The sequence below is a fragment of the Nothoprocta perdicaria genome, unplaced genomic scaffold, assembly GCF_003342845.1.
Source record: "Nothoprocta perdicaria isolate Ctin4 unplaced genomic scaffold, notPer1 scaffold_281, whole genome shotgun sequence".
In the NCBI taxonomy this organism is placed as follows: domain Eukaryota; kingdom Metazoa; phylum Chordata; class Aves; order Tinamiformes; family Tinamidae; genus Nothoprocta; species Nothoprocta perdicaria.
The window spans coordinates 725,106-737,668 of NW_020455512.1; the positions used below are offsets into that span (position 1 = coordinate 725,106).

At 41.0% G+C, this 12,563-nt stretch overlaps 1 protein-coding gene across 1 annotated transcript; it reads left to right on the top strand.

Annotated features, from left to right (window-relative positions):
- Positions 1-87: 87 nt before the first annotated feature.
- On the top strand, positions 88-7,546 carry NUDT9 (nudix hydrolase 9). The gene is made up of 8 exons (XM_026041308.1): positions 88-221; positions 1,333-1,572; positions 2,690-2,785; positions 3,556-3,642; positions 4,538-4,649; positions 5,038-5,184; positions 5,421-5,505; positions 6,764-7,546. The coding sequence occupies exons 1-8, from the start codon at positions 88-90 to the stop codon at positions 6,937-6,939; spliced, it is 1,077 nt and encodes a 358-aa protein (XP_025897093.1). The 3' UTR covers positions 6,940-7,546.
- Positions 7,547-12,563: the final 5,017 nt, after the last annotated feature.

Genomic DNA, 12,563 nt, shown 5'->3' on the forward strand with positions numbered 1-12,563 from the left:
GAGCACCTGGGGCGGCCGTTGGGCGCGTGCGGCGGCGGCCGTTGGGCGCCTGCGCGGGGCGGAGCCTCGCCCGGCCGCGGGGCGGGGATGCGGCTGCTCGGCGCGGCCGTGCGCGCCGTGACGGGGGCGCGTTTCGCTCGGGCCGTCGCCGTGGTCTCCTGCGCGGTCACGCTCTCCTCGCTGGGCGCCCGCTGCGGCCCCGGGCTCCGCCCGGCCCTCAGGTACCGCGGCCCGCGGGACCGAGTTCCGGAGCCCGAGCCGCCTCCGTGCGCCGCGGGCCGCTGTCCGGTCCGTGAGGGGCAGGCGCTGGGCAGCCCAGGCCCTCCTCTTGGCCTGGCGGGAACGGAGCGAACCCTCCTTTAGACGTGGGCGAGCGGAGTGTTTGAGAAAGCGGGTGTAGGGGGAAGGAAGCCACGTAGCAACTGCGCTCGTGCCCGGCGAGCAGCAGTTTGCTGCACGTGTATATGAAATATCCCTCATCCCTTGCAGAGAGGAAGGTTTCATGGGCGCAGTGCGTTCCTCAGTACCGCCCTGGCACGCTCAGAGCCTGGTGGCACGAGGGTGCTGCTGCCAGCTCTTGAAATCCCTGTGTGTTTTGCAGAAATTCAGGTTTTCCGTATGCTGGAGGTGCCTACGTAGTGATTTGAAAGGAACGTCCCCATCAAGGTCTCTCAAACATCTTGTTTCAAAGTGTTTTCTTTATTGTGGTGGTGTTTTTTGTTTTTGTTTTTAAGTGCGTGGCCCCATACTGAACTGTAGGCTTCACATATAGCAAATATATCTTGTTTAATTTTGGCATATCTAAACCTTATTCCAAGCTTTGAAAGGCCAGTTTCGGTGCCAAAGGGGATCTTCATAGAATGCTTAGAAAGCTTGAGTGTCAGCTGCTCTAGCCCAAAGATCCCTTTTTACTGTTTTATTATTGATGGATATTTGACCTCTCATGGAATGGTAAAACTACAGGCTGTCCCAAAGTTTTTTTCCCCTTTCACTGAAGCAGCTGGCTTATTTTAGCCTTTATTTAAGTAGTTGGGGTGCAGTTGTCTTGTTTGGTGCTGTAATAACTGGCAGAGCACAAAATCACGGCCCGGTGTGCATAGCAACCTGCCCAGTTCAGCTTTGTGGGCTTTCTTGGATGCTTCAAATTAGCCCTTTTCTGGGCTACCCATCCCTTAGAGAGCAGGGAGTTCTGTCAGTGTGTTGATGAGGTGCCTACGTGGAGCAGTAGGTGCTGCTTTTCACACCATAATATTCCAGTTTCTGAGTTAAGTAACATAGTTAATACTAAAGATACAAAGATTTTGATTTTTTCTTCCCCTTTTTTTCTTTCAGTAACTTATCTGCGGCCCATTGGTCCCACCTTCAACCACTTAAAATGTCAAGCAGTTGTGCTGTCGATAAGTTCTACCACAGCAAAGCTCTCACCTCCCCGTATCCAGGATCGAACGTTGAGCGTAGCCGAGTTCCTCGGGATAAGGTGGGCTGGTTGACTGAATGGAGGGATTATAACCCTGTGGAATACACGTCAGTCGCGGTCTTGGCTGGACCCAGCTGGGCAGATCCCCAACTCAGGTAAGCAGAAGTGATGGCCATTTTCTGTTGTGAAAAGGGAGGAAGGAAATAAAACTAAGGTCGTAAAATCATCAGCTTAAATAGCATGTCCTTTTACAGTGATTTCTGAAAGTAAAGACCTAGAAGGCTGGTCAGGACTGAGTAGTTTGGGTCAGCTCTGGAAGTCTCAGGGAACTTGTCGCCTTTTATGTGAAAGACAGCAGTCCTTTTGGAATATTGTATGGTTGTTTATCTTATGTATATTTCTATTTGTTATGATATAAATACCATTTGCCTCATTCTTTATGGTTTTTTTTTTTCCTATGTTGGACACGAGAGCTAGGATAGTACTGTGGCATTCAAGTTGGGGAAAAACTTTCCTTAGGTATATGTTTATTTTGCACAGATTGAGTGTAAAAAGAAACAGTAGTAGTGCAGAACTGGATGTAGTCCTTGAGTTGAGCAGCCTGACTCCAGAAATGCAGAAGCTGCAACCATGTGTCCACTTCAGCTTATTATATGTGTGTCTTCTGCTTCCCAGGGAACGCTGTTTGCTTCTTACTGGAAGGATAGGTGCATCTAATGCAGCTTGTGGTTATATCAAGTCATATAATTTCAGCTATATTTAAAAAAGCAAAGATAGTAGCATTCTGTTTCAGCCTCTACTTTGCATAAATCATACCTTATAATACTGATCTGCTCAAAAGAATTATATAAATAGTTTTCCTTACTCTCATCCTTTTTTTCTTAATACATTTTTTTTTAAGAAAAGTCCTTTTTTGTACAAGTGTGAGCTTGTTATCCTTGTATGATGGATGAAATTGCTTTTATATTCTCTAACCTTAACAATAACACCTTTCAAACACTTGTGTAAATGGAAGTGTACGGTAAAGATGTGTTAAAGGCTTTAGAGTGGGCAAGTTTATATGTCTGCAGATTGAGTTCGTGAGAGAACATATAGTCAGTAAATGCTGAGGCCTTATAACTAAAGGGAAAGAGGGACTGATGCTTTAACTCTGGGGGGGAAAAATAATTGGCATTTGCTAGATGATTGTTGTTGCAAGTCTGAGGGACCTTTGGGGAACATAGGGGTGTTGCTTTTAGTAACTTGTCTCTACTAAATTCTTCTTTTCTACAGTGATAAAAATTTTTCTCCCCAGTTTAATGAGCGAGATGGAGAAGTGGAGAGGAAGAGCCTGAATGGCCTGTACGTGGTTGAAAATGGGAGGCCCCGGTGAGTTATATCACTTAGAGCTGCATCACTGAAATGAGCATCTAGAGTTATCTGTCTGTTGCTGGTCTGTATTGGCTCGAGTAGATGTTACCTGCGAGAATAAAATCAAAATTGTTCCCCATCGAAGTCAAAAATTAAGTATCATTTTCTCCGAAAAGTCTTTCTGGAAGAAGTCTGCAGCAGAGAGGCATTACAAGGTCTCAGGGTAACACAACCCTGGCCCTAGGTTACGGTGTAAGTCCTAAGCGGGAGAGACAGCAGCCTGTTGACAGCAGGATATCTTGGTTAAGTTGTGCTTTGCCAGCCTGACCTGCTGTTGGGCCCAGCCCTTGTACCACTCCTACTACACCAGACTGGAGCAGAACTATTATCTATCTGCCCTTATCTAACTTGGATTTATTTTTTCTGTTGTTGGTAGGTAATGTTGGTAGCCTTGTGACTTGAAAACTTCTTAACAGTAGTTTTTATTATATGGGCAATGGAAATAATACATGATCAGACACATACCAAGACAGATATGGGAGTTAATGAAGCTATTTTGTACTTGTTGTTTCATTGTGCCGTAAGACATAGAGATTGTTAGAGCAGGGGAAAATGTCCTGTTGATCTTGATTGCTCTTACTTTCATGTTTTGCTTTTTAAAGTGTATGTTGGCACTGCATTTAACTTTTGGTGCTTCAAATCGTGCTTCATGAAAACTGCTGTTCTTAATGTTTGGAAATGCCTATGGGAAGATGGGTTCTTCAACATCATGCCGCTTCTTATTTCAGAAATCCTGCAGGAAGGACTGGCCTCGCAGGCAGAGGATTGTTAGGGCGCTGGGGACCAAATCATGCTGCTGATCCTATTGTAACTAGGTAAGAGGACTGAAAGGTGATGGGAAGCAGAACAGCAATACACACACCTTGTTTTTCTCAACACATTTGTCAATAGGCTTGTACTTGGAACAGATATTTTTGTGTGTTTATGCAGAAGTATGTGTGCATATGGACAGATGGAAAATCCTAAGTTTTTATTTTTGCCTCTGGAAAAGGATTAGGACTTGATTCTTGACAAACCATCACTTGTGATGTGTTAAGGAAGCTGATTTAAAAAAAACGAACAAACAAAACAAAAACCCAGAAATTGGACTTTGACAGGAATATGCTATACAAACAATCTTTAGTAATTAATACAAACTTCGGCATGATTACATGATATTCTTACACTGTGTGTGTGTTGCATGCCAAAAGGCCTTACACAGGGTATCAAAAATACTTTCTGCAACATCAGAGGAGTTAACTTTTATACCTGTTGGTGTTTCAGTTTGAAAATAGTGTGCCTTGCACCGTTGCTAATGCTGGCTTGGCTTAGGATAGAGGGGAAGGCTGGTTTTGGATGGGCTATTTTTCTTTATGTTGAAATGCATGTAATTTTTGGTGCTTTTGTCTTTAATCTCTCTGCATGTGCATACACACTATAAACAGAACACCAGGTGCACGTGAGAAGGCTTAGGTAGCAAAGGTGCAATTTAGAAAACATACTTGAAGATGCAACCACGATAGTTTAAAAAAAAATCTTAATGCGTTGTAGTTGTGTTTTGAATTAGATCTTCTGAGACAGCTGTTATCTGTCTTCACCCTTATCTTAGGTCTTGGCTTTATTTGCTGTATAATAGCTAGTGCAGGAGTCTTGTGGTTAACTTCTCAGATCACGTTTTGACTCCAGTTTCAAGAAAGAGAAAATAATTGTCTTGTTCGTCCTACTTGCCAGGTGGAAGAGGGATAGCAGTGGCAATAAAATAGCTCATCCAGTTACTGGCAAAAACATCCTGCAGTTTGTAGCTATCAAGAGGAGAGATTGTGGGGAATGGGCCATTCCAGGGGTAAGGACAAAAACATTGGAACCGAAACCTTCACTTCTTGTAAGCTGTGAGAATGTGATTGGGGTGCATGTAACAACATGGTCTTTTATGAAGGACATAACGTTATAGACATGATGGGAAATGTTGTGTGAACTGTCATATTTAGTCAAAGCATCCATTATGTTTCCTAGTATTTCTTCATCATCTGTTTTTTCTTGTTCTTTTTAAATGCTTTTTTTAAGATCAATAGTATCTAATTGCAGTTTGAGTGGTGTATGTGCTTGCTCTTAACCAATAAGTTTTGACTTTTGAGTGTAATGTAGATGGATGTAATATATGAAATGCAAGTCAAAAGGATTAATAGATGCACTCTTTTTTTTTTTTTTTTTCTTCCATCCTTTCTTTTAAGGGAATGGTAGATCCAGGAGAGAAGATTACTGCTACGCTTAAGCGAGAGTTTGGAGAAGAGGCCCTGAATTCCTTACAGAAATCACCTGAAGAAAAAGAAGAGTTGGAAAAACAACTACAGCGACTGTTCAGCCAGGAAGCCTTTGTGGTAAGCTTTTGTCTCTTGTGGTTGCCTTGGGAGCTATCCATGTGACTTTGTGCTACTAACAAGTTGGAAAAAATGTGTACCTAGCTAAAAGAATAAGCTGTGATGCCCAGGATTTGATATCCAAAATGGAAGGAAAGGTGGTAAGTTTTATTTGGGCTCCTGTCAAGAAAAAGCTTCTTAACTGACCCTGTTCACTTGATGTGACATTGAGGTGGCTGTGTTTGTTCACTGCTTAGGTGTACAGGGGATACGTGGATGACCCTCGGAATACTGATAATGCTTGGATGGAGACAGAAGCTGTGAACTATCATGATGAATCTGGTGAGTATCCACCTATACATTTAGTTGCTGTCATTCAAATTTTGTTCCATTACTCTGCCCTGAAACAGGGAAAACACTTGCATGAAAATTAGCCCTTTGAGAATTGGCATGTTTTATTTCTCCACAAGGTACCTGTAAATCATGAATGAGGTGCCTTTTAATGGAGATGAAACATTTGACTTCATTTCTTTTTACTGTATTTTGCTCAGGTTGGGTAAACTTGAATTTTGAATGTCTGGGGAGGAAGAAAATACTAGGTAAAAAAAAATTCTTATGGGAGTTAGTGTATACCTCAGAAATACTGTCTTAGGCCTTGTTTCAGATGTTGACTATATTTTTGTTCTTTAATTTTCTGACTCCTTTACTTGCTTTACTTTTTTAAGTTGTAATGGACGTGTATGTTCTTATGACTTTGTGTGTGTGTGTGTGTGTATATATATATATCCAGGACTTTGGTGTGTGTGTATATCCATATACAATATAATATCAGATGCTCATCTTTAGATAAGTCATCTCAGTTAGTTATCCCTTGCTTGTAGGAGCTGAACAGCACTTTTATACAAGAACATTTCCACTGTTTTTGGAATAGTTTAATAGATACCAGTGGTACTGCTGAAAATGACATTTGAATTAACAATCCTAAGAATTAATGAAGATTCTGTGCCTTGCTTATGTTTGTCATACACATTTGGTTAACTTTTTTAAACATTTCTTTTCTGCCTTTCCAAGTCTTGGACTCTCTTGGTAAACGCAAGTTTGAAACCTTAGCACGGTTCAGAAACCTTTGCTGCATCCCTTAAGTGTTATTTGAACTTTTGGGGCCTGACTGCTAGAGTTTTAATGTATGGGTTTCCATAAACAATTTTAGCTTCAGAATGAAATGCTTTTCCTGAAGAAGGAAGCACTCAGCTGTTAGTTTTCAAGCAAGTGACATCAGAGTTGGAGGGATGTGTTAAACTGTTGGTGCTGGTGACTGCACATTGCTGTGTCGCTTTCTAGTAACTTACCTGGCTACTTATGTCACTGCAAGAGTGGTGACAAGTAGCTGTGGCTCTGCTGTGGAGGGTAACTTTAGAAGAACTCTTGCAGGCAAGTGAGACACTTCTGGCACAGATTCAGTGAAAAACATCTAGTTTACCCATGTGGAGTAGTTGAAGGTTGACTCTGAAAGAACAAAAAGGCGGAACTGCTCAGATGTGAGAATGGAAAGCGGGACAAGATGTAATAGTATGTCCTGACTCTCTTGTTTTGTGATCAGGTGAGACAATGGATAATTTGCCCCTGGAAGCAGGTGATGATGCCGGGCAAGTCAAGTGGGTTGACATCAGTGAAAAGCTCAAGCTGTATGCGAATCACAGCCACTTCATAAAGCTCGTGACTGAGAAGCGGGGAGCCCACTGGAGTGAAGATCCTGGTTCCGAGTGCCGTGACTAATGCTTCTGCAATCCAAGTATTGAACTCTTGAGACAAATAGCATTATTATTATTTTTATTATTATTATTTAGTCTTCAAGCCAGCATGTCTTCATCCCGTTTGATGCTCAAATCAACTAGCAAAATCTCTTCAGGCACTCAAGAGGCAGTGCTGCAAGTGATTTTGTGTTTGTGGGAAGATGTGTATGCTGTGCAGCTGTGGGCTCATGTTCCAGATTAAGATCTGGCAGAACTTATGACTGAAGTGAGACATGATCTAATGGAAATTTGCAGAAGTGAAGTCTCTTGATTTGATTTGGAACCAGAATGAAATGAGGCCCGTGTTGACCTGCGTTGAACTAAACAGTGTTTGGATTCTTACTTCTTCTGGTTTGAAGGCCAGCCACTCCAGCTCTCTCTCTCTACATGGATTGCTTGTCAGGAACATGAATTATTGAGGGATGTGAGGCTTCTAGGAAGATCATTTTGGTGTCTGCTTGGATTTAAGTGTCACATAAGTGCTGCTTCTTGTGATTGGTTACATGAGACCTGAGTGTTTTTCTAATTACTGAGATTATTTTTCACATATCATTGTGTTCCAGTCTATAGTTTAAATGGTCTTCATTATCTGAAAGTGTGTTATGGTGAATTTTAAGAGGAAAGAACCTTAAATAGAAGGTTTTACTGGTTGCTGCCCTATAGATATCTTGTTTGTCCCATGTACAGTAGGCACATTTCCCAATGCGTAAACTGGGAGAAAAAATATTTAAAACATGCTGCCTTTCAGTGAAAGTGAGAGATTTTTTTCTGTTTAAATTTTGAAATACTTATTTTCTACAGTAATAATCAGTCTTCAAGTTGGCTTCTTAGCTGTGTGTGCAGTTTACATAGGCACATGCATTGACTAAAACATGCGCCCGTGAGTGGTTATCTTGCTTGCATTTGTGTTTTACGTAGTTAAAGACCAAAAGGTGCCCTTGCTTTGGATTTGAGTGTTTTAGAGTATGGAGAGAAGATATCATGGTGATTTTAGCCCATCATCTCAGCTGTCTGAATCCTGTGTGGCTGTTAAATTGGTAAGTACAACAGGCTGAAGGTGACTTTAGGTGTTTTGCTTAGTATTGCAGGAGGCCACGTATGAAATATGTTCTCCTTAGGTGAGTAGCTGCTCTCTCTTTTACCAAGATTGACCTCAAAATATATTAACCTAAAGAGCTTGTTGAGTATCCTGCCCTTCCTTGCTTCATCAGTCTTTTTAAGCATTTCTGCTGACAGGAGTTGCACAGCACTTGACCCTGCGTGCTTTTAGTCCAACTAGTATTGCTGGTCATTTGCAGCGCAAGGATGAACTTCTGTATTATCTTCTACACAGTTTGAGGATTGATTACAATAAATAAGGGATGGAAAATGTGGGGCAGAGGGCAGCTTAGTGCATTTTGAGTAAGGTAATAATGTTCAGCACACTGAAACCTCTCCTTGCCTAGATTCATCTTGGGTAACACAGCCCTGTGAGTTCCGAATGGCTGAGATGGCTGGCGATGTTCTGCCTAAATCATGATTTGAAGGCTTGCTACTGTTCAATGTCATTTCCCCCTTCCAGTTAGATGAGGAAATCTAATTCAGGACATAGGATGATAGTAGACAGGGCTATCCCGGGAATGTTATTAAGTTAATGGTTAACTAGGTGCAAAGAAAAATTAATGTTAGACCATTTGCATTTTCCTTTCTTTCTTTCTTACCTGATCTTTTCTTTCACACTCAGCTTCAATCTAGTTTGGGACTTATTAAACAGCATAAACCAGCTGCTGTATAAGCTTCCATAGGCATTCCTTAAATTAACTGATTCAACTTCCCAGGTGAGATTTGGTGGCTGCTTTAGCCAAGCCTTTAGTGATGCATCAGCCCTCAGAACCTTAGAGTGGAGACTAGAGTGTATCTGGTAGGACAAGATAAGGACTTGAGAGACTGCAATTCAGAAGGGAAAAATTGGATAAGAATTAACCTTCGTTTTTCAACTTGGAGTTGCCTTTTTTGCTCTTCCTTTTCTTTGGAAACAGGACCTTTGACATGACTGATGTATGGGGTTTTGTTGGTTGTCTTTTTTTTTTAAATAAAAGGTTAAGAGAATTAATTGAATGCTCAGTATTTATTTAAGCTTAAAAGGAATGAAGCAAGGATTGAAGGAGCTGTGCAACACACTTGAGAGGCACATGTGTCACACACAGCAGTCAGTTGTTCATCTGCAGCCTCCAGTGCACTGGCAGGAGTGACACTAAAACTGCAAACGAGCTGTGGAAAGGTGCAGGTTGTCCAGAAGGAGCCGTGCTCTGCAAGAGACATCAACTTTGGAAGCATCTGCAGAACGAAATAAGAATTGCAATTGAGAACGACTAGGCGTTATTTAACGTATAATTCACATATCATACCATGTATGCCACTAGCAGCATAGCTGGCTATTTAAAATGTGACCACACAAGCTGTCATAACGACGAATGAATTTGCCATTAATGATGGATGAATACAAGAAGGGCTGTACTGTGCTATGTCAGGACAGAATGAGTTGTTTGTGTGTTACTGTTTCCGAGGAAGCACTTGATATGATGTGCATTAATAAGGATGAAAACCTTAGAGGGAAATAGAAGGTAAATCCTGGAAGTAGCATACTCACTGCGATGGAGAAACTGCATTCTTTCCAAGGCCAGTCCTTCTTTCTGGGAAGAAAATATTTAACTCAGGTAAATATTTAACAGATAAATGCACTTGCATGCCCATGGTTTTGTCCTCTGTTGTAAATAAAACTAGCAACTTACATAGCACAGGACGAAGCCAAACTTTAGGTGGCCAAGAATCCTTCTGTCGCAGCAAACGAAGTGTAGAACTTACGTGAAAAACCTGGAGGACACAAAGCATTGGTGGGACTTGCGGAGTCGTTTGGCCTTTCCGGAAGCCCCAAGCTTCGTGCCAGCGTGTTCCAAATACCCCAAATAAACTAAGATAACTTTGACAACTAGTGGAATAATCAAGAGAAGAGGCTTACATGTGCAGTGTTTGAACCAGAGCCTTCTTGATCCTCGTCTTGCTGTGGAAAAGAGAATTCATTTCCTTTAGGGGGAGGCATTTATCATCTTGCTTGTAAAAATGCTAGCAGGTACTCTACTGTCACATGGTTTGTTTCTTTTGTGGTGTTAGAAACAAGTCAGAGAAGGCATCTTAACTTTCTTCTGTGCCTTCAAAATTGTAAGCCAAAATGAGTAGGGAAAAAGATTCGGACTTTGATAACCTGGGTATGGTCTTGTTACTGATGCTTATTATTTTTGCTTTGAAAGTTGAAGGCTTAATCTTAAATTATGCTTTAGCATGGGAATAGCATAAACACCTTTTATCTGATAGCAAAATAGATCTTTAAGGACAGCCTGTCAGCTTAAAATATTGCCATTTTCTGTTGAGAGTGTTAAGACTTCCTGCTTCTTTCCCTGGACTTTCTGCTATTGAGTTTTCTGTTCAGCACTTACTGTGTTGACCTGAGCAAAGGCAAGACTCAGAAGACAAGAAAGCAACAGGAATTGCATTTTCATCGAGAGACCTGTGAAGTAAGTAGAAAATAGCGTTACGGCTTGCTTTGGCCGAAGGAGAAGCTGAAGGGAATATGGTGCTCTTGGGGTTTGAGGGAATGGAAGATCAGCCAGCAGGAGTTGAATTCCTGAATGTGGGTTGTGAAGTGATCTTCATTGTCATCTCTGTTGCTTATTAGCTCAAGTGCATAGTTAGGATAAGTCCTTATGGGGTAACGCATCCGTGCTTCTGCTTTCAGTGCTGCCTGTGCTTTGGTTGAGATACTGTCTGCATGTTTCCCTTGTTATCTTGAGTTAATCCTAGATTTTGCACTCAACTAACAATACCCGTTGAAGCCATTTGCATTTTTCTTGTAAACGGGGAATAAGACAAGATCCCTGGATTTTTTTTTGCCTCATTCCCACATGTTCCCTATTCACATGCATTCAGGATACAGCCATGCCAAAAACACTTAAAATTCTTCAAATGTACCCCAGATAACAAGAACGCGTTTCTTATTACCTTTAGTTGGCATGTTGGATAGCTGGGCAGTGGATCAGACCTCAAATGAGCTGGTACCTGTGATATTGTGTGAATGACTTCGGATATGTGTGTGTGTCTATATATATAGGGTTTCAGTCTGGTGGCTTACATCAGAAAACCACAAGATATCACACCCAATACGTTCTTAAGACCCCCTGGCAATTTAGTTTAATTCCTTTTCTGATAAAGCAACGAGATTTGTCTTTGGCCTGTCCATCTTCCAAGGATTAGTGCAGTGAAAAGACTTGTGTGTTATGGAAGGTATCTTTATTTGATCTTTCCATATCGATGCCCTTTTGATGCTATGATTCTGCGCTTCCCTGTTCTTCTGCAAATACTTCTGTGGTAAGAGAGATTAGAGTACTGAAGTTTCTAACTGGGAGAGTTAAAACTTAAAATAGAAGCTCTGTTTGAATAAACAAATCTCATCTTGTGAATTAGTCATTAATTTGTGAGGCAAACTATGTCAGCTGTATAGTGGCAGTTTGAGCCATATTTTCTTACATCTGAAAATACTTGGGTTTAGCAAAAGTCTATTAGTAATCCTAAATGCCCTTTTTGTTAGTTTTTCCTTAGTTTTTCTGTGATAATTTCACAGAAGTTAATTGGTAATTTAAAAGACGATTCATGTACCTGAGAGAATCTGACAGGGTGGAACTGGATCATGTTGAATATTTTTTCAGACTATCTCTGCTTTTTTTTTAAATGTTTTAGCGAGTGTTGGTAGCACCTTGTTGATCCCAACGTGACTTTCACTGGAACCAAGAAGGATGCAACATTTGGTCCCAAGTTGATTAGTAAGCATCCTGCTGTGAGATTTCTGTTATCTTGTTTGTTCTGGTCAGGTGCTCTATCTCTAGCAGTGGATGGTTGGGATTTAAATAGGATAGTGTATGAAGTGCAGATGGATATTTCTCCTGAAATATCCCAAATGGGTTGAGATGAAATTTTGGTTACGTCGACATCTCTACTTCTGAAAGGGCCTGACGGAGAATTTCTATTGCTGATTTATTTTTTTTTTGCTTCTAATAGAACACAAACGTTTAAGTAAATTGTAGGGAGGAGCAGAGAGAATCAGATTAGATTGTGCCATGCTCTAAGTGCAGTATGACTGCATTTGTTGTGTGTGATACATATGCCTATGGTTAGATGTGTGATTGTGTATACATATAAGTGTATATATATATGTATTGGTTGCAAAAAAATCCATGTAATCCAAAAGGTCATAAGCAATAACATCTTTTATTTGCACCTATACAACACTTCTAAAACATGAGGCATTGATAAACCCTTAAATGTAACTTTAACTTAAATTGTAACAAGACATCTAAAAAACAGGTTAAGATGGTTTTCACTTAGAATTCTGGTTTCTAGTTTATAGGTCAAATAACGACAAAGGAGGCTTCTTCCCAAACTATGAAAGCTCAAGTAAAAATGTCTGATATAGCACATTGCTGATGAGTGTTTCATCACTTCCTCCGTAAGAGCCTTCTTGTATGGAGTTAACAGAGAGGATGTTCTCTTGTGCATCTGAACGGCGTGGAATTGTTT

Coding starts and splice junctions, on each gene's coding strand:
- NUDT9 (XM_026041308.1), top strand. CDS start 88: ATGCGGCTGCTCGGCGCGGCCGTGCGCGCCGTGACGGGGGCGCGTTTC. Junction 222..1,332: donor GGGCTCCGCCCGGCCCTCAG/GTACCGCGGCCC, acceptor TTTTTCTTTCAG/TAACTTATCTGCGGCCCATT. Junction 3,643..4,537: donor GCTGATCCTATTGTAACTAG/GTAAGAGGACTG, acceptor CCTACTTGCCAG/GTGGAAGAGGGATAGCAGTG.